The sequence below is a fragment of the Chrysemys picta genome, chromosome 4 (genome assembly GCF_011386835.1).
Source record: "Chrysemys picta bellii isolate R12L10 chromosome 4, ASM1138683v2, whole genome shotgun sequence".
In the NCBI taxonomy this organism is placed as follows: Eukaryota; Metazoa; Chordata; order Testudines; family Emydidae; genus Chrysemys; species Chrysemys picta.
In genome coordinates this window covers 91,573,127-91,596,656 of record NC_088794.1, presented here as the reverse complement: position 1 = coordinate 91,596,656, position 23,530 = coordinate 91,573,127, and the positions used below count along the sequence as shown (strand labels likewise).

Genomic DNA, 23,530 nt, shown 5'->3' with positions numbered 1-23,530 from the left:
ACAAGCTCCTAAAACCACAGCTACGTGCCAAGTGCTAGGGGAGATGAAATGGTGGTGGCTTGACTCCTCCATTTCAGTGACAGGTGCCTGAAGTGTGAAATCCAGGAAAGATCAGTAAATTGGTAGCATTGGAAAAAACATGCTAGAATAACTTCCTCTAGCAGTCCTAGAGCTAGTAGTAATACATCTCCCATGTTTGATGCTTGAGTGCACAGGATGCAGAAATACCCAGTTATTCCAGCTGCAAACTACATTCTGCTCCATAATTTGCTTGTTTACATCCGTGTCAGGTTTGGGTTTGTTTTTTTTAACTCTTCCATTTTGGCAAATAAGCACATGGAAATAAACACGTGTTTTTATCCAGAAATTACATCATTATGTCTCTTTGAAGGAGTTTGATCTTGTTTACTTGATGAAGCAGCACAGCTTTGCCTGTAGCTGGTGGTGTCTTAGCTGTGATGCCTAATAAATATAATAATTCCTGTGGCTTAAAAAATAGTCTTTAGTTACTGTAGTTAGGTGTTTATATAGTGCTCATTGCATCTAAGTGCCTGGATTCGTAACCAAAACAGGTGCATCACTAAAATTTTATACAGTCAGTGTCTTGCTGGCATGCTAATAAATAAATAAATGATGAGTAAACAAGGGTGCCTCACATAGTTAAATTACTTTCCCCTGTGGCTTATATAGTAAATGTGTAGCCACTTAAACCTTTATTCCATGGCAGATGGCCAAGCTGTGTTAGAAGAAGGTTTATCTAATACATAGCTTAAACACGGCTCTCCAGCTCCAATGTAGATGGGGCCTAAATGAGGGACGCTTCTAATCAAGGGCAGTGGTTAAAGAAGCACATGGTATTTTGTTTAACTGTTGTTTTAGAGGGAGCAGAATTGCTATTGATCGCAAAACAAAGTGCTTTCTTAAATACTGTGGCTTTTTAACAATATAATCAAAGTCTGAGGGACATTTGTCAAAATTTAACCTACATTAGAATGGGTCCAGTGTTGGCCTTGAAAAGTAGACTGTGTAGCCCTGAAATGGTTAAACCATGCAGATTTTTCATTTCGCTAACTTTGGACCATTACAAAGGGTCACAGAGATCAAATTTTGAAGTCTCAAAATGGGACCCACTTCCTTTAAGAAAAGGAAGCAACTGGTTAAATCAACCATTCCCACTCTTTTCCCCACCTAATTTGTGTATTTTTCCATATTTAGGGTTGGTTACTAAGGCCAGGACTGTGCTTAAAAATGTTGTCAATCTAGTAATATTGGTTAATGACATTTTTATACCATCAATGCCCATGGTTTAGGATGAGTTATACTGGCAAAAACATGCATTTGCTAGTAGCGCTTAGTTCATTCCGGGAACTGGTATAAGTTGTGTCCTCAGTAGGGCAATTTATTGCCATAGCTATCCTAGCAAACCTTTTCTAATGTAGACAAGGCCTTGGAAGGAAATTTGAGGTAATGGATGAGTAAGAAGTTTGGCTTTGCAAGAACCACTCAGGCAGTATAAACTTAAAGAAATACACCAAGGCTCTGTAAGCTTTCCAGACCATTTTATAATCGTTTCAGAATATTAAAAAGAGGATTTTTCTGTGACAGGGGAAGTGGTGATGAGTTAGTGGGACTGGGCTGAAGTCACATTTTCTATTACAGAAGGTAAAGGGATAAAGAGGATTAAGAGTAAGACCATTTCACTAAAGCCTTATGCTGTAAAGCTAGGACAGGAATGTGAACAAAAATGGAGGATAAGATAGATATAAGGTTCTATAAATTGTCCTTAAGCCAAACTATTGCTCATCATCACACACAACAGGGAGGCACTTTTTCTTTATAAAATAACATTTATTACTATTTATGAACACACTTCACAAAGTAACATTTAGAATTTAGGCCTAAATAACTTAATACACAGCAAGTTTAACATTTTGGTCATGCTACAAAATTACTTGTATATAAAAGATTACCAACAAACTAGGTGTTAAAACTGCTCTCCCACTTGGAGTTTGTTCTAGAAGTGGAGACTTCTCATGTCTGCATTGCAGCTGGGTGTATGCTTCCCAGTGCAACCTAGGCAGCAGTGCTACCTTAGCTCACGCTAGCATGCTAAAAATAGCAGTGTGGCTGTGCTGGCATGTGCAGCAGCTTGGGCTAGTCACGAGTACCCCTCATGTAACCTGAGTGAGCCACACACAGACTGAGCACTGCTGGCTTTAAGTTCCCTTCTCACATTCTAGCAACAGTTTTCAGTGTAATTACTGAATGCATTGGCTGCTTGGAGACTGACAATATGTTGGCAAGCATGGAAACACCCATCCATTTACTGACACTCCGCTTTAATGTAGAAAATTTCTACAAGAAGAAAAAAAGGGGGAAGTGTGGGGAGAGACCACACTATGTTTGTGAGGGAAAGCAGGATTCCACGTGGCTTGAGAATTTTACATGGGTGCTCCTTTCACCCATGATCAAATCACTAGGTGCTAGGTATCATAACAGATGTGGTGAGACATGGAAGATCAGAGTGTAAGGAAATCCTTTCAACAACCTGCTCTGCTAGGCCCAGATCCTGAAAGGTACTTAGGCTCCTAACTGGTAGGCCCCACTCCTTACGGCTACATATCTGCCATACTTTCCACCAACATCCAGTGCATAATTTTTAAAGTGCAAATCTTCTTTTAAAAAAAATCAACCCCCTTCATTTTATTTTGCAAATGTAAAGTTTGATTTGTTCATAAGAGTAAGCATAATACATTAGGCAAGGTAAGATTTTAGCTGGGCTTTCCTGCCAACTGTTAGGGGAAAAAAATCTGATTTTGATAAAAAGCTTTTTCAGCTGACAGTAAAGGAAACCCATTTGGTGCGTTCCTTAGCAAATACTCTCAAATAAGTCTGATATTTCAGTTCTTGTCTTATCAGAAAGGATGTTACTCCCCCTCCACACCTAAATTACCATTTCACATTTATTACAGGATACATTTTGTGTTATAAAATGTACTTTAATGTCAATGAGATTGGCTGCCTAACCCCATCAATGGTGAATTTTCATTGTATTCACAAGCAGCAGCACAAAAAGGCCAGCACAATTCTACCAATTCCTTAATGGTTGTAAGAGCTGCTCTTGGACTTCGCTGTACAGAGACTGTTAATATTTAAGACAGAGGCGGCAGGAATTGCACTTTGTTCTGTAACCATCACCCTGGATTATCCTGCAAATCTTTTCAATATATCACTGTTTTGTGCTAATCCCCTCTCCTGCACCTTTCTAGTCTGTTCTCAAATGTTGACGCTGACTTGGGAAATGCTGCCTGTGTACTTGCACACTACAACGACTCTACATGGAGATAAATCAACCAGCAGGACTGTGGGTAGCATCGGAAAGTGTTTTTCATACCCGCCCTTCATCCACAAAAAAGGACGTTAAGAGGCTATAGCTAGTTCAATACCATTGGTGAATGCTTAACTAAAATGACAAAGCTAAATGGCTACTTCTGTGCCCACTGTTCTGAGGATAGCCATACTCACAGGCTACATGATAGCCTATTCTTCTCAAATGTGTATTAGAGCTATTGTCAACTGTTCGGAGTTGCTTTACCCCCCCTCCTTAACCCCTTCCTTCCCACCTAGTGCCAGAGAATGCACTATTGGTAGAAGGAGAAGAAAAGCAGAGGGCAATAGCATTACATGAATATGCCAGAGGCAGCCTCAAAGCTCAGTGTGCCTGAGGGCATACTTCTCTAACAGAGTCACTTTTGCTAGCTGTGCTCTGGTCATGGCTCTGCAGCAAACAACCCAAACTGGAAGTGCTACGCAGCGCTCTAAAGGAATTACAGAAACTACAGTTAACCACCTCCTACTACTAGCACTGAAGCTACACATGTGCAAACAGCTTCAGAATGTGTTACTTTAGGAAACCTGGACACCAAGACTTTTGAAGGGAATTCATTTCAGCAAGTAGGAGTGAATCAATTCTAAAGTAGGTCCCACCTGACTGATGCTTTCCTTAAGAGATTACTTTGAAAATCCTCCTCAACCCTCCATAGGAGTTCGTAAAATATGTGAAGAGGACTGTTCCTACTTGGCAATTCCATTTGCTAGCAGTATTTAGTCAGGTTTCATACTCACCCAGGCTTTGGCTTGCACCGAGAAATGCTAATATTTTAACTATAGTATTCAAGGGCACAAATCTAGCCTACTGTTCTTGTACACAAGAGTTGACGGCAGCAGAGGCTGAGTATATCATCAATGTAGGGTTTAAAAATAATGTGTAAAGCCACCTCCTATCCAAAGAATTGTTAATTACTAACTCTCAATGAATTTAGTGCTGAAAGGGATCAAAATGACAAGCCTGGTAACAACAGTTAGCTGTCTACAAAGTTCCCAACTTTACCCATCTCCCAACAGTATTGTCTATGGCCAGTACTGTCTTGTCCTGATCACCAGGAGAGACTGCAATCCTAGAAAATTACTTTTGAATGGCAAGTTGGCTATAAGATGACCAACAGTACCACTGAGAATAGAGTCAGACTGCATTCAAGGCAGCACAGCAGGCTGTCTGGAAAAGTTTTATCTTAGGTGAAGACTGTCAAAGGCAGAGGACTCTCTGCATCTGTTCATTAAAAAGGAAGAAAAGACCCTAAAATGAGATTTGAGTCTTACCTGCAATGACCGGGCAATTACTGGGCATATATGGCATACATATTCCTGTGGGAATGTACAAAGTAGCTATAAATAAGTTAATAGCATTGAATTACTTTGCCTGTAGTCTTCTACTTCACACTGGTCACTTAGAAATTGATTGTCAGAGCTGGAACTCTACCAGAGTTAGACTGGGGGAAAGTAATGGTACTGCCTACCATAACAGGAGCTGAATACTGCTATTGCCTGGGGCCAACTGCATCACCACTTTCCTACCTTTGAGTATGGATTCCAAAAATCCAACCACAGCTTCAGCTTTAGAAACACAAGACAAATTACGAATGAAGTTCTACTTCTCTCCCACACTCATTCTGCTCCTCATACAGCAATATGCTCATTGCTGACATTTTAATTTGATTAAACTGAATTGGTACCAGGAATAGGAAAGTAAACCCAGAACTTTAGCAATCTGAGCTGATAACAGGCCTGTTTAGGTCATTTTATGCATTTTCTAGGGGTCAGTGGTGCTTTCTCTAATCATCATTTCATTCATTTCATTTAAAAAGGATTTACTTGTCACATCTGGGGACTTCACTAAGATGTCACCATGTGGCAAAGCAATTTAGCTCTTTATCAATATTTATTTTCCAATTCCTACTTCTAATCTCTTCTGTCCTTTCCCCAGCAGCTACCTAAACCTTTCATTCAGCTGCCTACATCTGTGCTTTAGAAACAAATGCATACCCCCCATCAAAGCTTATAAAAATACCTTCAAGTCCAGGTCTTTTGTTTTCTGAACAGCTATCAACCTCCTTAGTTTAGTAGAATATTCCAGAGCTGTGAAGGACTACATTAATCAGTCAGCTAAAAAGAAAGTCATTCTCCGGCTAGTACCACAAGCCAGCTATTGGCTAGTAAAAGTCTATGTATTCAAATCTAAAGTGCCTAATTTCTTATAACAATGTAAAGAAAAAAACAATAAGTACTTAAATTCCACCAAAAACTATGCAAAGAGTTTCCATTGCTTCATTTAAAAACAAATATATCAAAAGGTAGTCGTGGCCTTCTCAGTAATGAAGTTTTGAGTTCCAGTGCAGTTCAAGATGATCAGTTATAGGTCCACTGCTAATGACAGGAGATCATTAGACCATTCACTGCCTTTTCTAACATGAGCCCATGACAACTACTGGGCCTACCGAACTACAGATAACTGGCAGAGCTCAGAAGGGCAGAAAAGACAGCCTCTCACGTTCTTGAAGTGTTGAGGAGTAGTGATTCTTCTTTGAGTAAATGCAGACGTGTATTCCACTTCGGTGTGTGTGTGTGCCTAGCACGCTGGACCACAGACTTCTGCCGAGCAGTACTTGTAGAGGGACAGCGCATGCACCTTGTGACTGTGGCCCCTCCCCTGACTATATGAGGTGGCACCGCCCAACCCCCCCTCAGTTCCTTCTCACTGTCTGTGTTTTTTCCTAAGTCGCACTCTTCCCCAGAAGAACTGCATCTCCATTCTCTGGATGTCAGGCGATGTCTAGCCTTTTATCTCGACAGGACCACCGGTTCATACTTCACCTCGCCTGTTCATGTCACATGCAGCCTTCATGAACGGGCAAGTAGTCCCTACACAGACCATCTCTAGATGGATAACATGCTGTATCAAGACGGAGTATGAGATAGCTTCGGCTACACCTCCTCCGTGGATACGGGCTCACTCCATGAAGGTGCAAGTGCTGTCCATAGCGTTCCTCAGTGACATTTCCATAGTGGACATTTGCAGGGTGGCCACGTGGTTGTCCACACATACATTTATGGACCATTATGCTACTACTGCATCTTCCAAAGGGAACAAAGGCCTCAGAAGGGCGGAAGATTTAAAAACAATCCCTACTGCAGTGGACTCCAAGCCCCGGTTCCAGATTGGGGTGCTTTCTTAGAAGTCACCAAAGCAGAATACTTGTCTGCATCCATTTGAAGAAGAAGAAATGATTACTTACTGTAACTGTGGTTCTTCGAGTTGTGATGCAGGCGTGTATTCTACGACCCACCCTCTATTCCCTCTGCATCGGAGTCTCCTCTCATAGGCTTTTGGTGCGAAGGAACTGAGGGGGGTCGGGATGGCTTCGCCTCATATAGCATGGGGAGGGCCCACAGCCACAAGACGCAAATGCTGCCCCTCTACAGGTACTGCTAGGCAAAAGGCTCGGCGCTGAGTGCGCACACACATCTGCATCACATCTCGAAGAACCAGTTACAGTTAGTAACTGTTTCTACCCGTGACAGTATTAAAAAATAACAAAAAGCCTAGCCTGCAAAGAGTGTGTAAAACAAAACACTGTTGTTCTGGTTTCCATGTTTCAAATGATTAAAAAAAAAAAGTTCAGCTGCACAGTTAACAAGAAAAACAGTTCTATCATAACCAGAAAGACAGATCTACAATCATCACTAATTGGGATAAAAATCAGTATGTAGTTTTAGTTAAGGTCTCTCATTACATTAATCAGACAGACAATCTCACTTTCAATAGTCCTCACAGAAGAGCACATGAAATGTACAAAGTTAGTGTCCCCATGTTTTGGTAATTAACTCTTTGGGTGAGGAAAGGAGAGTATGGAGAGGAGTTAGTTAAAAAAAATTGTCCATAGATTTTCTTTGAAACAAACATTTATACAAAAGCTTTGTGTGCTGAATTGCTCTGAAGAAACTTAAATAATATAATACCACACAAGAAAGAGTTGTGTTAGTTTTCTCCTTCTTCACCTTCTTCTTGTTTAATAACCGGGACACCTAAAACAGAGAGAGAGAAAATGTCTGCTAAGACTCACTGATGCAGTACCCACTACTAATGCTAGTCAACTAGGTGTGCAGAGGAGAAGCAAGAACAAGTTTAAGCCGCCACCAGCGAAACAGCCTTTTGACACTGCTTTTTAACTGAAGACAACGAATCAAGCTTCCCATGCGTCTGAATATCCCCCTCCCTTCCTGATTCGAACTGTTGGTTCTCCCTTCACTACCCCAGGCCTCAGCTTAAGAGCTCTCTTCTATGCTGTTGCTCCCATTTCTTGAGTAGCAGGGACTACAGTATATTAAAGCATGGCCTACCAATAATGAGTGGGTCAGCGTTCTGCCCGACTGGGTCATTGGAGAAAGCACAGTGTTTGTGGTGAGACACCACAATGCAGCCACCCCAAGAGGAGAGCTGCACACCTTCTTCTTGGAGGTACATGATCTCGTGCTGACAGGGTACGAGGAACACAGATTAACTCTTAAATCTTGGTGTGTGCCACTCTAACAGTGCACTGGTGTCATTATGTAAACAAGGGTTACCCCTTTGATCATACAAATACATGCCTCATACCAGCTTCTCTATTCAGCTGTCTACTCTTCTCACACAGCACCTGTTGCTCCAGCCCATCCTTCATATCAACATTTCTCTCTGGCCATGTCTCAGTGTCCTCTTTCCTCCCACCTCTTCAATAATTCAGGCTCTGACTTCTCATTCTCTGCTCCCAACTGTATTCTTCACTCATTTGCCCGCCTGCCTGCCTCTCCTACTGCTGCTTTCACCACTCGCTACCCACCCTGCCCACTTCTCCCACTTGCTGTCCACTATTATCCAAACTATTCTCCATCCTTTAGAAGCCATTCAAACAGAGAAGCTCTTTAGATTTGCCTTAAAGGAGAAGTGAGCTGCTTTTTAAATAAATACCAGAAAGATTTATGATCATCAGCCATTAACATAAAATTTTAAATAAGCTTAAAAACAAAACACAATATTTGAAAATCATTTCCCCTTTTATTACCTGCCAGGACAAGAGCTTGGAATTCTGGGTCTCCCCTGAAAGAGCTGATGACATCCCTAGCCCTAGAATCAAGGTAAAGAACATCCCGCATTGCTACGATCTAGGTGTTTTCCCTCTCACCATCTCTTGTGGGAAAACCCAGAATCCTGAACATGGGTGTTAGGAGATAAATCCACTTACATTACTGGGGTCTCATCATTAAGTCAACATGTGAATTCCACAAGAGATTTAAAATCTTAACGAATATTGTCTATCAAAAAATCAAAACACATTTCAGTTCACCTCTAAGTTTTGCTGTTATGAGTACTTTGACTGGATACTAGTTCAACACATCAGAGCAAGACCCTCTCTGAAGCACTAATGATGCAAAATGACAGGTCCAATTTGAAATAGGCTTTGTTGTAAATGAAGTCACTTTGAAGGCTGAAGCCAATTCAGAGGAGCTCCACAGCACTCACCCTCTTTCAAACACTCGAAAATCCACTCTCAGAAGAAGTTGAGGTTATGGCTGAACAATTTCGCTTGTGCAGAGGTGAACACATAGTAGAGTAAGTGTTGAAAGGAAGAATGCTGCTCATTGAGTTGGTTCCCACCCCCCTCCAGATCTCACAGTTGTACTTTTGAGGTGCTGAGCCAATACCCTACTGTTCTCATTACACTAAGCAAAAGATCTTGTATAATAAATGCCACCCAGCTGCTGCTTAAAGCTCACCATCTAGTTTTTTCAGCCTAGGCACTCGTTTGGTTGCTTCCTCGACCCAGCTGCTCTGCTGATCGGCAGAGTATTTCTCTTCCAGTGGATTGCCCACAAACACCAGATCCTCCAGTAATGGCAAGTCCGCCAGTCTCACAAACTCTGCTGCAATCACAAAAGAAGATGTTAGAAATAGACTGTGGAACACAAAAAGCACATCTGCACCAAGGCTGCCTTTCAATACCTGCACAGACACAGCCAGGATGTTTTTAGGTGAGGAAGGATATGGATTTATTGGGTACGAATTGGGTACCTGGATGAAGAATGCAGGTGATAGATGATAAAAGCAATGAGTCAGATACATAGTTCAAAGAACAAACCCCACATGACACAGAAGTTGAATAAACAGACTCTCAATATTTTTTACATTCTCTTGTATGAGCAGGCAATCTGAACAGCTTGTTCATCTCTGCAGTCTCCATGCTAAACTTGCCCACTCAGAACCTTAGGAGCCAATTTCCTCACTTTGACCCAAGCTGTCTCAGCTGATGCACATTCACCATACTCAGTAAGAAACTTCAGAAGAGAAACTAGGAGCCTAGGCTTACCCCAATCTTTCACCAAATTATTGGACATATAGAGAATCTTCAGCTTCTTCATGACATGGATGCCCTTCAGCTTCTCAATTAAGTTGTAGGAGATCCACAGTTCCTCTAATGTATCTCCAACTGCCTCCTGGAAAATGATAACACCTCTCAGAAAAGTGAGAGTAAGTCTTCCTATATTTCCCAGATTATCTCTGCTCCCTTTCTCCCCTCCAGATGCTATGTCACACAACAAACAGAACCATATCTTTCAATATTCCTTGTTTTCTTTTAAGCAGGTTCCTAATTCTGGATGACAAAACTTCAAGGAAAGAAAATCCCAAGTTTTGAAATACATTTCTCAGCTTGTTTAGAAAAATAAATTAAGACACGAGCAAGATATATTGAGCAGAGTTCTACTCAAGGCATATGGAGAGAAAGGAGCTATTTTAGCTGCATGCCGTGAGTTCTACAGTGCTAGACGACTGCAGTTCATCAATTGTTTTAGAGGGTTTAGTATGTAATATAAGGGATTGGATAGTTTCAGACAAGTGCATGCTTATATCTGCAGGTTTCAAATTTCACTTTCTATCCTCAGCAATCCTCCAGCAAGAGAAGAAAGAAACAACCATAACTGTTGTTCCTTCAGAGTCTCCACTGTGCATTCACACCTGTGGGATACAGCAGCCCTGGTGTTGAGTGGAGGAACTGCCTGGAAAAGCCATATCCTGCAAGCAGGAATGCACAGAAGCTCTTGAAGAACAAACTCTTTCCTTTATTTCTTTGGTTTTAATTATACAGACATCTTAACACAAAGGTAATAAAATTGACCCTGATCTGCTTCCTCTCCTCTAGATCTTTGCCTTGTTATATATATTTCTACCCTTGCCTCTTTGCCACATGCCTTTTATCCCATTGTTCAGTGTGCCAATCACCCCTCTGATGGGTAGAGAGTCACAATGTGGTTTATAGGCAGGCCAATGTGTGCAGTGATTGACCACAATACCAATAGCACCTTCTGGCGGGAGATGAGATTCATATAAGCAAAGGGAGTAGAAGTTATAATTCATATAATGCCACGGAGTTTATGGTGCTTTACATAGATAGAGAATCTGCATTTTTTACCAATGGATCTTACAATCTAAGAGCCCACTCTTGTGTGCAGAATCTCATGTTATGGGAATTGTGTGTGGAAGGCCTTACAAGATTATATCCCAGGTTAGAAAAACAACAAAAGCAATAGCAAAGGAGTCTGGGAAAGTTGGCTGAGTGAGACAATAAGGGTAGCAGATAATGCATATTTAAAAAGAAAAATGTTCCTCTTAAGCTTATTGGGGGATTTAAATGTTTTATTTGGTGGATTAGCATTTAAAGTCTGTAAAGAGGGAGGGCATTTGAAGGAGAGATTTCAGTGAAGAGAGGTGGTTGACTGGCACAAGGGAAATGGGAGACTGCTCCAAGCATCATGAGCAACATGTAGGAAGGTGCAAAGATGGCAGCAGAAGAAAACAAAATAAATTGTTAGGCACTAAGGTTGAATTATGTGACTAGAGATGCAAGGGTAGGTAAAACACTCTTCCCCTATGCCTTGATGCAAGAATTATGTAGCACTTCATTGCTAATTTTAATAAATGTAAACTACAAAAAGGGACGTACCAGCCCATTCAGGTTCTTTATGTTGTTTCTCCCCAATGAAAGAATCCGCAAGTTTTCTGCAATGGAGGGAGAAGAGCTTCTTATTAACAAATGACTGGTGCTTAAAATGTAAAGAGCTGTTGGAAATCTGACAACATACTGCATACCACAGACAAGAGAGGTTTATATTCTGAACAGGCTATATTAAGGAAGAATGACATATCAGAAGCAAACTACATACTGTTCTATATATAGATTGTAATGAATGGGTGGAGTTGATGGCTCAAGTATGGGTATTAGAAAGTTTTTCATCTGTAGGCTGCCTGTTCACATCCAGTCCAGGTAGGGATGTGAACAGGCAAAACAGGCTGCCGTTCTAGTGCTCATGTGCGTGAAGCAAGATTAAATTTTTGGTCCTGATCTTACTAAGGATGCAGACTCAATTCCTGAATAGGAGGCAATACCTGCTGTTACTTTATAGCAACCAGTGTCTGATTAGAAAGAGGTCAACTATTTTGGCCCGTGAGATTCTAGTAGCAATACAGACACACTGATGAGATATATTTTCAAATTGCCTATACCTGTTCAGCCACAAATTGTTCTTGTGATGTGCCAGAACATCTGAAGCTATCACAAAGACTCTTTTTTGTGAAACTTCATTTCCAGCTGTTCTTCCAGATATATGCATGCACAAAATCATTCTATAATGTCTAGTTAGATGAACCTCTAATCAGTAGTTTCCATGGCTATTTCAAGCCCTTTCTCACCGTGTGCATTTGAACTAGGCATTAATTACCTAATGATCTTGTTTTTCTCCTGTTTGCACAATGATGAAAAATACAGTATATACTATTTAATGATGAGGCAAATGAATATTCCACTCAAGAACCAATGGGTGCTGCAGAGAAAGCACATCAGCTGTTTAGAGTGGCTGGGATGGGCTTTGGGTTGGTCAACAGTGACCTGTCCTGGCCAGCCACACCTGTAAGTAAAGGAAGGCTGTGATCACAGAAGACCTATATACAGGAGGTGGAAGAGAAGGGGAAATAGATGGACTTTCATGAAGAAATTCAAGTGTAACTGGAATTCTTAATGAAATCCCAGGATCTGTGCAAGTCCTGGACACATTACTTTCTTGTGTGAAGAATACGATAGGGTGTAATGTCAAAAGATAGTTAGGTGACGTCTTTGGAAGGGAAAAAGTAAATGCCACTCAAAATACAGTAAACCTGAAGCCCATTGGAACCATGTTACCTTGAATTTCCCAAACTCCCCATCCCCTGGAAAAAGACTCTTGATCTAGCCCAGGGGTCGGCAACCTTTCAGAAGTCGTGTGCCGAGTCTTCATTTATTCACTCTAATTTAAAGTTTCGCGTGCCAGTAATACATTTTAATGTTTTTAGAAGGTCTCTTTCTATAAGTCTATAATATATAACTAAATTATTGTTGTATGTAAAGTAAATAAGGTTTTAAAAATGTTTAAGAAGCTTCATTTAAAATTAAATTAAAATGCAGAGCTCCCCAGATGGGTGGCCAGGACCTGGGCAGTGTGAGTGCCACTGAAAATCAGCTCACATGCCGCCTTCGGCACGTGTGCCATAGGTTGCCTACCTCTGATCTAGCCAAATTATCCTCATGTTCTTTGAAACCATGATTAGAAACTATGGATACTTTTCCAAAAGCACGTAACATTGGCCTTTTGAGTATCTGTTCAGTTATTATAAACCTTAAAATATAAAATTGGTGAACTGATGTTACCTGAAATGATGTCCAATTGGGGAAAATATTACTCCTTAAATACTCTTGTACTCAGAAATCCCAAACTTTGCAGGAAGCAAGATTTTCCCCAATGACATTAAATAAAACACAATTAAATGATTCAACCTGGCCTAAGCCTCACCCCTCAAAGGGAGCTAGGCACATAAGTCCAGGCTGGAGGGAGGCATCTCCCCACCACTCAGAATTTACAGTCCTGAACTCTCTCATAGAGTTAGGTGCCTCAGCCAGGTCAGCACTTTCTTAAGGAAAATGGAGGCAACAGTACCTCCTTATAGCCAATGGCCCATTGGTTAAAGCACTCAACGAAGATGTAGGTTCAAATCCCCATTTTGCTTGTTGCTTCCTGGTGAGTCCCCTTTATTTATTTATTTTTTTGGAAGCGGGGGAATGGAAGGTGATATCAGAACAGGATGTCAATAGTTGGCCATGTGTCACAAGCTATGGAACATATCTAATCCAAGCAGCTGGAATATAAACACAATCAGTCATTGACATATCACTTACTTAGGCCGTTCAGGTTGGCGATTTTTTCAATGCAGTTTGTAGACAGAGACAACTTCCTTTAAAAGCAAGAATAATTAACAGCTTATATTAACAGCGCAACAGGAATCACTGAATCAGAAGAAGGCCCTCTTACAAATAACATTTTGTTAGAATGAAATCACATTTTACTCTTCTCTTATTATGTAGTAAACCTCTGGATACATGCACAGTCCTGTTCTCCTCAAATCACGCATCTCTGTAAGATTTAAATTTCACTTTTTTGGGATTCCACCATCAATTTTATAACATATGTGTGGCATCCTCCTTTGTGTGCCTGGCTCAAACCAAAGACAGATTACAATATTTCCCAAACTTTTCTTTCTGACACTACCAATTAGCTCTATTTTGTCCTCCTCTTTCCTCATTCAGATGGAGCTAACATTACAGTGTTTCTCTTGGAGATATTTTGGTCAAGAGCAATGCCAGGAACAGCAGCACTATGAGCTGTCATGGATGCTCTAGGCCCTAATACTAGGATTTCTAGTCCTGTGGAGACCCAGGACCTCAGGACCAGTCAGTCATTATGCTGTTAAGAAAGTAATACTGCAGCAAATGAATTTCGGTACTATTACCATATGAGATTGAACCTCAAGACTTTTATTTCTGAACAGCAGTTCCTAGAGAAAGCCTGAGCATCTGGATGTGGTGGTGTAGACTTTGGCTCACAATTTCACACAAAGAGGTTACGCAGCCACAACAGTGCAGGAGTCTCTAAAGGGACCACATGGTCGTCCACAGCCTGGTGGACTCCAGACATGGGACAGAAATTATTCACTTCAATGCCATCTACCAGCCATTCAATGGACTGGTATTAACGCTGAGTTTGCATTAATGTCTGAGAGAACTAGGTTCTGTCTTCTCAAGTAAGTGGCAATGATATTACTAAGCAGAAGAGCATCTGTATGTTTCTATGGGAGAAAGAACAGAGCTTAGGAGAAAGGAGTGGTGTTGGACTGAAGAGATATTTTGCTCACATCTAGAGGTAGATGTAGGGGGAGAGAAAACCTAGACTTCAAAAAACCAGAAGCAATGATTAAAAATGGACTATTTCCAGGTTTGTTTGTTTGTTTAACAGAACTTACTCGCAGTTAACAAGTGTGGACAGAGATGCATCCATCTTCTCTACAGGAGGAACTTGGGCATATAGTTTCACCTCCTTGGCCTCCGATGCCTTCTGGCCATTTTTTTCCTCCTGAGGAAAACAAAGAAGGAAAAGAAAGGGCAAAAAAATGAGACACTGATTGGAATCTGCACTTGTTATAAAAATTATCCCTAATCTTCAAGAAAACAGAAGAAAAAGGGTTTGAAATCTTGTTTGTTGTTGTTCATCTGAATTACACACACACACACACACACACACACACACACACACTTAATTTAAAGGAAAAGAAGAAAGAGAAGACTTGCTTATTTCCAGGATATTAAAATGCTTATCAATGCATGTATTTAAAAAAAAAAATACAGGGAGGGGCCCTGGATCAGATTCAGGATTCAAGTCTCCAGCAAACTCAGTTGTTTCCCTTAGCATCTCTTTTTCCTCTCTGCTCTTTACACCTATTCATTTCAATCTGAATTAGGAGCCAGACACAGCAAAAGTATATACCTAACAGTAGCACTACTTTCCACTACATCCCTAAAGGTCAGTTTCAGGGGAAGTCAGACTTAAATTGTATTGATCTGGGCTCCTCATAGTTCTGGCACCGTAATCCCAACCCTGAATGCATGTTTCCAGATCACTGATAAATCAGCTACCAAAAGGTTTAAGTGTAAGGCACAAAAGCCTCAAATCATAATCTGAAATCAGTAAGTCTCAAAGCATAGACGAAATTGGTAAAACAGTAAACTGAGGAACATTCACTTTTGGTACTAAAAGAATTAAACAAAAGACCCCCAACATTAAAAGAATATTATTTACATTGCAGTTAAGCACTCAAAAGTTAGGAAATGCCAGATTTATGAATGCTTATGTAGACTTAATTCTGCTTCCACCTCGCGTATCTCCCAACAGTTGAAATGGCTAACATAGAACTGGTGCTGCCCCGGGGGGAAGGAGAGGAGGGATCGGGGTGTGTGTTGCAGAGTGAGCCTGACCTGCATTCACCCTGCAGCAGTGGTTCCTGCCCCAAGGGGCTGCCTGTGCTAGGCTCCCTGCTCTTGGTGTTGTGACCTGGTCCCTGGCATAGGCGCCAACTCTGTGGGTGCTCCAGGGCTGGAGTACCCACAGGGAAAAATTGGTGGGTGCTCTGCACCAGCGGCAGCCAAATTCCCCACCCCAGCTCACCTCACCTCCGCCTCCTCCCCTGAGCGCGCCGCGTCCCACTTCTTCTCATAGCACTTGCTGCAGCAAAACAGCTGTTTCACGGCATAACAAGCTGTGGGAGGGAGGGGGAAGAGCGGGAATGTGGCGTGCTCAGAGGAGGAGGAGGGGAAGAGGCAGGGATTTGGGGAAGGAGTCCAATGTGGCAGGGAGGGGGCGGAGTTGGGGCAGGAACTTTGGGGAAGGGGTTGGAATGGGGGCGGGGCCGGGGTTGAGCATCCATCGGCACCAGGAGAAGTTGGTGTCTATGGTCCCTGGTGCTTGAGGTTGCAGCACCGCTCAGGTTTGGCCTATCTGCCCCACTGTAGATGGAGATGGAGGATCAGATGGCCCAAACCAGAGAGGGGTGCCAAGCCCAGCCAGCCCTATGGGACAAGAGCGATTTCAACCAGGACTGGGAGTTTGGGGGGTCAAAGCAGGACAGTCCCATGCAATGTTTCCTCTAATTTTTTATATCCATGTGTGGAATGAATTTTGTTATGTGCAGCAATATGGAGGTGACATGTGGTGGGGATGGGGCCGGGGGGTTCAGAGTGTGCGTGGACGGGCTCAGGACCAGGGCAGAGGGTTGGGGTGTGGGGGGGGGGGGTGAGGGCTCTGGCTGGGGGTGAGGGCTCTGGGGTGCAAGAGGGGGCTCAGGGCTGGGGCAGAGGGTTTGGGTGCAGGGGTGAGGGCTCCAGCTAGGGGTGCCTGCTGTGGGGTGGGGCCGGGGATGAGGAGTTTGGGGTGCAGGCTGCCCCAGGGCTGGGGCCAGAGCCCCCCAGCCCTCTCCCCACTGGCAGCAGCTCTTGGAGAGAGGTGCTTCTCCCCATCAGCAGGAGCTCTGGGGCCAGGGGAGCGGCACCTCTCCCTGCGGCAGCCCTGCACGCCCCAACTTGCTCCCCTCCCTGCCTACCTCCCTCCTCTCCCCACACCCCTGTGGCTGCATGCCTGCGCGGTCCTTTATAGCCTGCTGTGCGGCCGCACAGCTTAGAGTGAACTTAGGTCCCATGAAACCCAAGACTATTGGGAGGTCTGATCCTGTGCACTGAATAAGGCAGGGGTCTTATGAGAAAAAAAATTGTGATCACTTCATAAAGACTATCTTAAAGCATATGAAGAAGGGGGCTGGATTTAGGCTGTGTAGGCAACCATAAAAAACTAGTATTTCCCAACTTTCAAGTGCTTGACTTTGCAACCTAAGTAATATCCCTCTAATGTAATTTTTGGTATGTAATTTCCTAGGGTTTGGTGGGGAGGGGGTAGGAAAAAGGTAAAAACAAGTTTAATTACATGCAACAAGCAGTTATAAATGCCATCAGCACCACAATTTGAACCACAGACCTTCACCACTTGAGTTACTGGACTAACTACATACTAGAAGCAGGAGCAGGCATTTATTCCAGAGGAAGGAGGACCATTGGGTCCAAGTACTAGGTCTTGGGGGTAGGTTCTGGAGAGCAGATGGAGGATAGGCTAGCCCAGCTCTCTCCCCACACTCTCCTCCAGGAGTTGTGGGGAACTCCAGGCCCATGTAGTGCCCTGAGAGGTTGGAAAGGGATGCTGGGCCATGTGCTAGGGCTGTTGGGTAAGCATTTATGGAGGGGGGAGCCTGGCATGTTTCCTCTCCCATGAGTGCCTCCAGAAAGGTATATTGGCCACTTGGTCCACATGCCAGGTCCTGGGGTGTGAGAAAACACAGGCTGTCTCTCTTTCCCCCCTTCTACTGCTATAGCTGGGTGTTTGCTGTAAAAGGTTTCTGCTCTTGCTGCTATGATGATGTTAGCCCAGTCTCAGAATGTTCATGTACATAGCTATTTTGACAGTGTCCCTGTTCTGAAGAGTTTATATTGTAAACAAAATAAACTTGCATGTAAAAGGGGAAACAGGTTGAAACCAGGAGGGACTCAGTCAGATTCTATCACATCTCCCAAGGATACAGGTTGAGAGTACAGAGAAGAATAGTTAAGAAAAAGGAGTATCCTGAACTGAAAATCCAAACATGGTAACAAAGCTCTATTATCCTACTCTTGGGTTGTGCCTATACACTCCATACCAAGCCCTGAACCTACTAGAACAGTGATTTTCAAACTGTGGGTTGCGACCCAGTACTGGGTCGCGGAATGTAAAGCACTGGGTCACGGCGGCTCTGGTGAGCACCGCCGACCAGACCGTTAAAAGTCCTGTTGGCACTGCTTCCCAGTTAAGGCAGGCTAGTTCCTACCTGTTCTGACACCACACAGCGCCCTGGAAGCGGCCAGCAGCAGGACTGGCTCCTAGGCATGGGGTAGGGGAGAGGGGCACGGGACTCCGTGCGCTGTCCCTGCCCCGAGCACCGGCTCCGCACTCCCATTGGCTGCTAAAGGGGGCGGTGCCTGCAGGTGAAAGACGCGTGGAGCTGCTTGCGCGCCTCCACCTAGGAGCCGGACCTGCTGCTGGCCGCTTCCGGGGTAAGCCTGCGCCCCAACCCTGGGCCTCAATCCCCTGCCCCAGCCCTGAGCCCCCCCCAAAACCCAGAGCCCCTTCCTGCACCCCAAACCCTTCATCCCCAGCCCCACCCCAGAGCTTGCACCCCCAGCGCAGAGCCCTGACCCCCTCCTGTACCCCAATCCCCTGTCCCAGCCCAGACCCCACCCACATCCTGAACCCCTCATTCCCAGCCCCACCCTGCAGCCTTCACCCCCGCACCCCAACCCTCTGCCCCAGCCCTGAGCCCCTCCCACACCCCTCATCCCCAGCTCCGTTGGGTCGTGGGCATCAACAATTTTCTTCAACTGGGTTGCCAGAAAAAAAGTTAGAAAACCACTGTTCTAGAAAGTAAAACAGTATAAATAACTTCTCTAGAATCTGGAAGGAATTGAGCATGTGTGTCACACCTATGCCATGATTCAAAGCACACCGAGGTCAGTGGAAAAATTCCCATGGATTTTGGATCAGGTCTCTGGACTATTTTCCATACCATTGTCTGATATCACTACTGTGTGATCTCCAACAAACAGAGCTTTCTAGAGGGTTCTTAGCTTAGTGTGAAGGCACTTAGTCCATAGACACATCCCCAAAAATGGATATCTATACTAAGTCTAATTGAAAAAGAATAATATATAATAAACTTGTTGCTCAATTAAACTTTGCAGAGTGGATAATGGATCTGCATACATGGGGGAAAATTTATGGATGATACTGATGTAAGTCATTGTTAGCCTTTACACTGTTAAAACACTTTAAACAGAGACTTAGTTTTGAATTCAGACTTTTTTTTTAAGTTACTTCTGGGAGTTTTTTCTTCATGTACTGTTCAGATAAAATCTTGGCTCAACTATGTCAATGGCAAAACTCCAATTGACTTCAATGGGGCCAGGATTTCATCCTTGATTATTTGTGCTAGGGATAAACTCTAATTAGGTGATCAAGACTGAACAAGGTATAATTAGACAGAGAAAATCAAAAGACATCCTGCAGAGAAAACTTCTTTGTAGTATCAGATCTTCTGTCAATGTACAATCTGACAGCATTAGGCCAGACACTAAAATAGAGCTTTCGTGGTCAGGACAATTTAATAAGAATAGCACACAGGGGTTCAAATGAAATTGATTTCAGTGAGATACTAATAAAATAATATTGTTTCATGAAGCTTCTTTTAGTGGCAGATGTTTCAAGGAAATTATTTTTTCTACATTATTGTAATGAATTCATCAAACTGGATGAAGCCATCCTATTTACAAATGAGATCCAGGCCACAGAGTACCACTGAGACAACTGCAGATACTTCTCTTGAACTTACCCATCTGGCTAGAGCTTCTTTAATAGTTGTTGCTTTTGCCTAAACACAAATCAAAAGAAGAATCATTATAATTTTTTTTGGCTGAATTGTTCATTGCAGAGCTAGTTTTTTCCCCTTAAGTTCCATGGACTCTCTTCCTACAACTGATCCTAAGAAGCAGAAATTGAACCCCCTTCCAAAAGCTGCTTTTAATTTCATTCAGTGAATTGTCCAACAGCAATTTTAGAGGTAGTGCAGTAAATTTGAACATACATACATGCACAATTTCCCCGGGAGACTAAGCACATCATCTTCTTGATATTGCCTGCTCTCTGTAGGCAGGGGTAGCACAGGGCTTGGATTAGTGGACCAAGTTCTCTGCATCTCTGGTGAATCTCTATTGAAGCCAAAGGAGTTATACTAGTGATTAATTTGGCTTAATGCCCTTAGCAGATCATGCTTATCACAGAGATTTCCCCATGTGGAAATTTGCTAAGCCTTTTTGAAACATACGGAGGAAAACTTTGTCCTTCCTGCACAAGGTCAGGTATAGCCTGTGGGATTTTCTTATTTTATTTTGATTTCTCCATCAACTATCCTATGCTTCTAGGCACCTCAAATCATTGAAAGTCACACTGTGTTCAATTCAAAAAAGAAGTGTGAAAACTACCATACAATATTCACTTAATGGACTGATCCACAATAACAGTAGAAACTTGGTATACCTTACTGCAATACCTCAGCCACCATATTGAGGCCCATTGCAAAACCCCACTAAATCCTCTACCTACTTCTACCCTAATGCCAGTGAAGAAAGAAATTTTGTAGCATGCCCAAAAAGTTAAAAAAAAAAAAAAATCAAGGCTCTAAAGGACAAAGGAGGGAGAAATGTTTCAGAGTCAAGGATCTTGAGGAGAAAACAACCTGTCAACTGCTTCTTCACTTTAAAATCAAGAGGACTCCAGCTTGAACACCTCTGCTGATCTTAACTGTACAGTACAGCACAGGGAGAGATTTCCTGGTAGCGGAACAGATCAGAGAACACTAGTGTTATGTACTTTATGTCCAATGCTCCACTCAGCAAGAGTCATCCCATTCTCACTAACTTTAGTTTCTGAATGGTCTCATCATGTAACCCCCATGTAGAGCATATTACGCTAGTGCAATCTCAAAGTGGCAAAGCATGTATAATAGTAGAAAGGTTAGATTGTAGGACCCTTGGGGCAGGGACCATCTTTTTGTTCTGTGTTTGTACAGAGCCTAGCACAACAGGGTCCTGGTCATGACTAGGACTCCTAGGCATTATGGTAATACAAATAACTAATAATGATAACGATAACAACAACAGCAGCTCTAGATACAAAAGGAAAGTACATGTGCTTTTTGCCAGACTACAGAACATACACATGGCTAAAACGGCTGAGTGGTCAATGTGATCCAGAATCTAACAAAATTCCAAACTTGTGAACTTGTGTCTCAACTGGCAGGCACGTTTCTTCATTTGGGGATGTAGATATAAACCTCACCAATTCTTCCACTTGCTTCCCCAACCTTCCACCATCAACACAATCTTATCTAGATTAAGGTACTGCCATCTAGCCTTTATCTATGTCCAGTCACCTAAAAGACATTTGGCAATTTGTTCCACCACACTAGCTGAATCAAACACCAAAAGCATTATAGGGCTGAGAATCATTCTTGAATTAAGAACACTGCATCCCTTCTTCCCTCACTAAATCTCACAACTCTATCAATCCCTGTGAAGGACTACAGATGAGCCAACAAAAGTACATGTCTTTTGGATTTTCAGCTCTTTGGGACATGATCTGTCCTAACACCATGGGGCCCAACTTGATTGCAGCATGCAAATGCTACGGCAATAATAAATATTAAATAACTGGTTCAAAAGGAGGTGACAGATATAATAAAATCAGCATGAACGCTTGATCTGTATCACTCACCATTAAACAAAAAGATGACTAGTACAGTTTCTTTCCCATACTCTAGCCTAAAAACTGACTGAATTTAAATTTAAATAATCCATGTGATATAATTTAAATATAGTGACCAGTTTCTTTCCTGACTTCTTCAGATTTGCACCCCTAACTGTCCTGCCTCTCCTACTGTTGACACCTGGCTTGATGCTGATGGTGAGGATGAAAACCAGAAGCAGGGAAATAGGTCATCTGGGTAGCACAGATCAGAGATCAGAGTTTCTTGGAGTGGGTTCAAATTCACTCCAACAAGAATACCAATATAGCCTGCCTTCTTATACTGGAAGGCTTCACTGATCCCAGGCATGGTGCACCAACTAGCCTTGCTGTAAATCTCACATGAACCAGCCCAATACCAGGCATCCTTCACCTGGGAACTGGCTGCTTTCCCAGAATGACTCAGGTTAAAGGAGGTTAGATTGCCGAAAGGAAAGACAAGTAATCAAAATGCTGTACCACTGATTGTGCCAAATAATCAAGGGCTGAAAATGTCACCCTTGACAGCTCACGTTGTTGTTACAGGAACAAGAACAACAAATAATCTAAGGAAAAAATAAAAAACTGCACACACACAGAGGACTGGTAAAATATAACAGAAAAACATTAAATAATCCATGCTCTGCCCCCTCAATGGAATCATTTCTTACAAGGGATCATTACAGAACATTTACAAAACTTCAAAACATACAGCAATATTCCCAGGGGAAAAATAGATAACTGGGCTTCATCCTCATTTTTATGCATTTAATTCTTCTTGGTCATTTCCGTCAAATAAAACCACATGGAATTTCATAGGAAAGGGAGCTGTAATCAGACTAGTCAAAGTAGATTGTGTATTTACTACAGTCTTTAAACCATCTATTAATTCAGCATTTTAATGATGGTGATTCCTGGCACTCAAGCAGCTCCAGAATGAAGAATAAGATCATCTGCTCCCGCTATTCTGATCTAGCCCTGGAATAACTCTTTCCAAGACACAACCTTTTTTTTGGGTTTATTTGTTTCTTTATAACAACCGTTCAAAATGGCAGGAAATAACCTCAAGGTCCTAGATAGTGGGCTAGTTTATGTGTTGCCCTATAGCCCATTTATACCTCTCCAGGGACTGGCTCTGCTACCAAGCAGTTCACTCCACACCAACACCCCTTGCAGCTCCCATTGTAGGGGCCTGTCAAGGAGAAAGGGGGAACAGCGACAGCAAGTTGCTTTCTGGCTATTCTGAACTGCAAAACACTCTCTAGGAGGCTGTTGCAGCTGAGAGCAAGTTAGAACAACGCTGAGACTGCTCTAACTTATGCTGGGGGCCAGACGGGCTCCTGGCAGGGCCCAGAACACAGGAGGGGCAAAGCTCCTCCGCTCTGTGTCCAGAAACAGGGAGTCAGGCCCATCATTGCCACGTTCAGTGAAATATGCTCCAATGGCCAAGCCAGGCTCCCCAAGCCCCTTCCCCTCCCCTCCCCTTCCCTAGCCAGGGCCCACTAGGTCCCCCAGCTCCTCCTTTCCCCCCACCCCAACCAGGTCTCCTCAATCCCGCCTCGCTGCCCCCGCCAGCCAAGTCACCTCCTCTCTCCCTCAGCCACCCCAGCCGGCCAGGTCCCGCCTCTCCCCTTGCCCCATCCAGCCCCTCACCGCCCCCTCCCCCAGCTCCCCGCTTCGCCTTTGAACAGACTCACCATTACGGTTGCTACTGTCGCTGATCCGGTTGCTATGGCACGCTAGTCTCCTGCGCATGCTCATCTGCAGTAAAGGCGAGGAGCCGGGGATCATAGAGACACCATGGCAACTAGATAGTCCTTAGCCCGGAAAT

At 43.1% G+C, this 23,530-nt stretch overlaps 1 protein-coding gene across 6 annotated transcripts in view; it reads right to left on the bottom strand.

Moving 5' to 3' along the window:
* Positions 1-1,827: 1,827 nt before the first annotated feature.
* LOC101938681 (dynein axonemal light chain 1) overlaps positions 1,828-23,530 on the bottom strand; it is a 41,335-nt gene continuing 19,632 nt past the window's right edge. For 2 of the 6 annotated variants that reach the window (XM_065593017.1, XM_065593016.1), the window contains exons 3-9: positions 19,751-19,789; positions 14,756-14,865; positions 13,635-13,690; positions 11,373-11,428; positions 9,741-9,867; positions 9,151-9,297; positions 1,828-7,422 (exon numbers count right to left, since the gene is read on the bottom strand). In XM_065593017.1, coding sequence (XP_065449089.1) covers positions 7,376-7,422; positions 9,151-9,297; positions 9,741-9,867; positions 11,373-11,428; positions 13,635-13,690; positions 14,756-14,865; positions 19,751-19,789 — 582 coding nt within the window. In that variant the 3' untranslated portion in view covers positions 1,828-7,375. Of the gene's footprint in view, positions 7,423-9,150; positions 9,298-9,740; positions 9,868-11,372; positions 11,429-13,634; positions 13,691-14,755; positions 14,866-19,750; positions 19,790-20,653; positions 20,729-22,817; positions 22,886-23,396; positions 23,518-23,530 lie in introns of those variants that run through there. The other 4 variants (XM_005284651.5, XM_065593018.1, XM_042849456.2 and 1 more) reach the window with 4 other exon arrangements.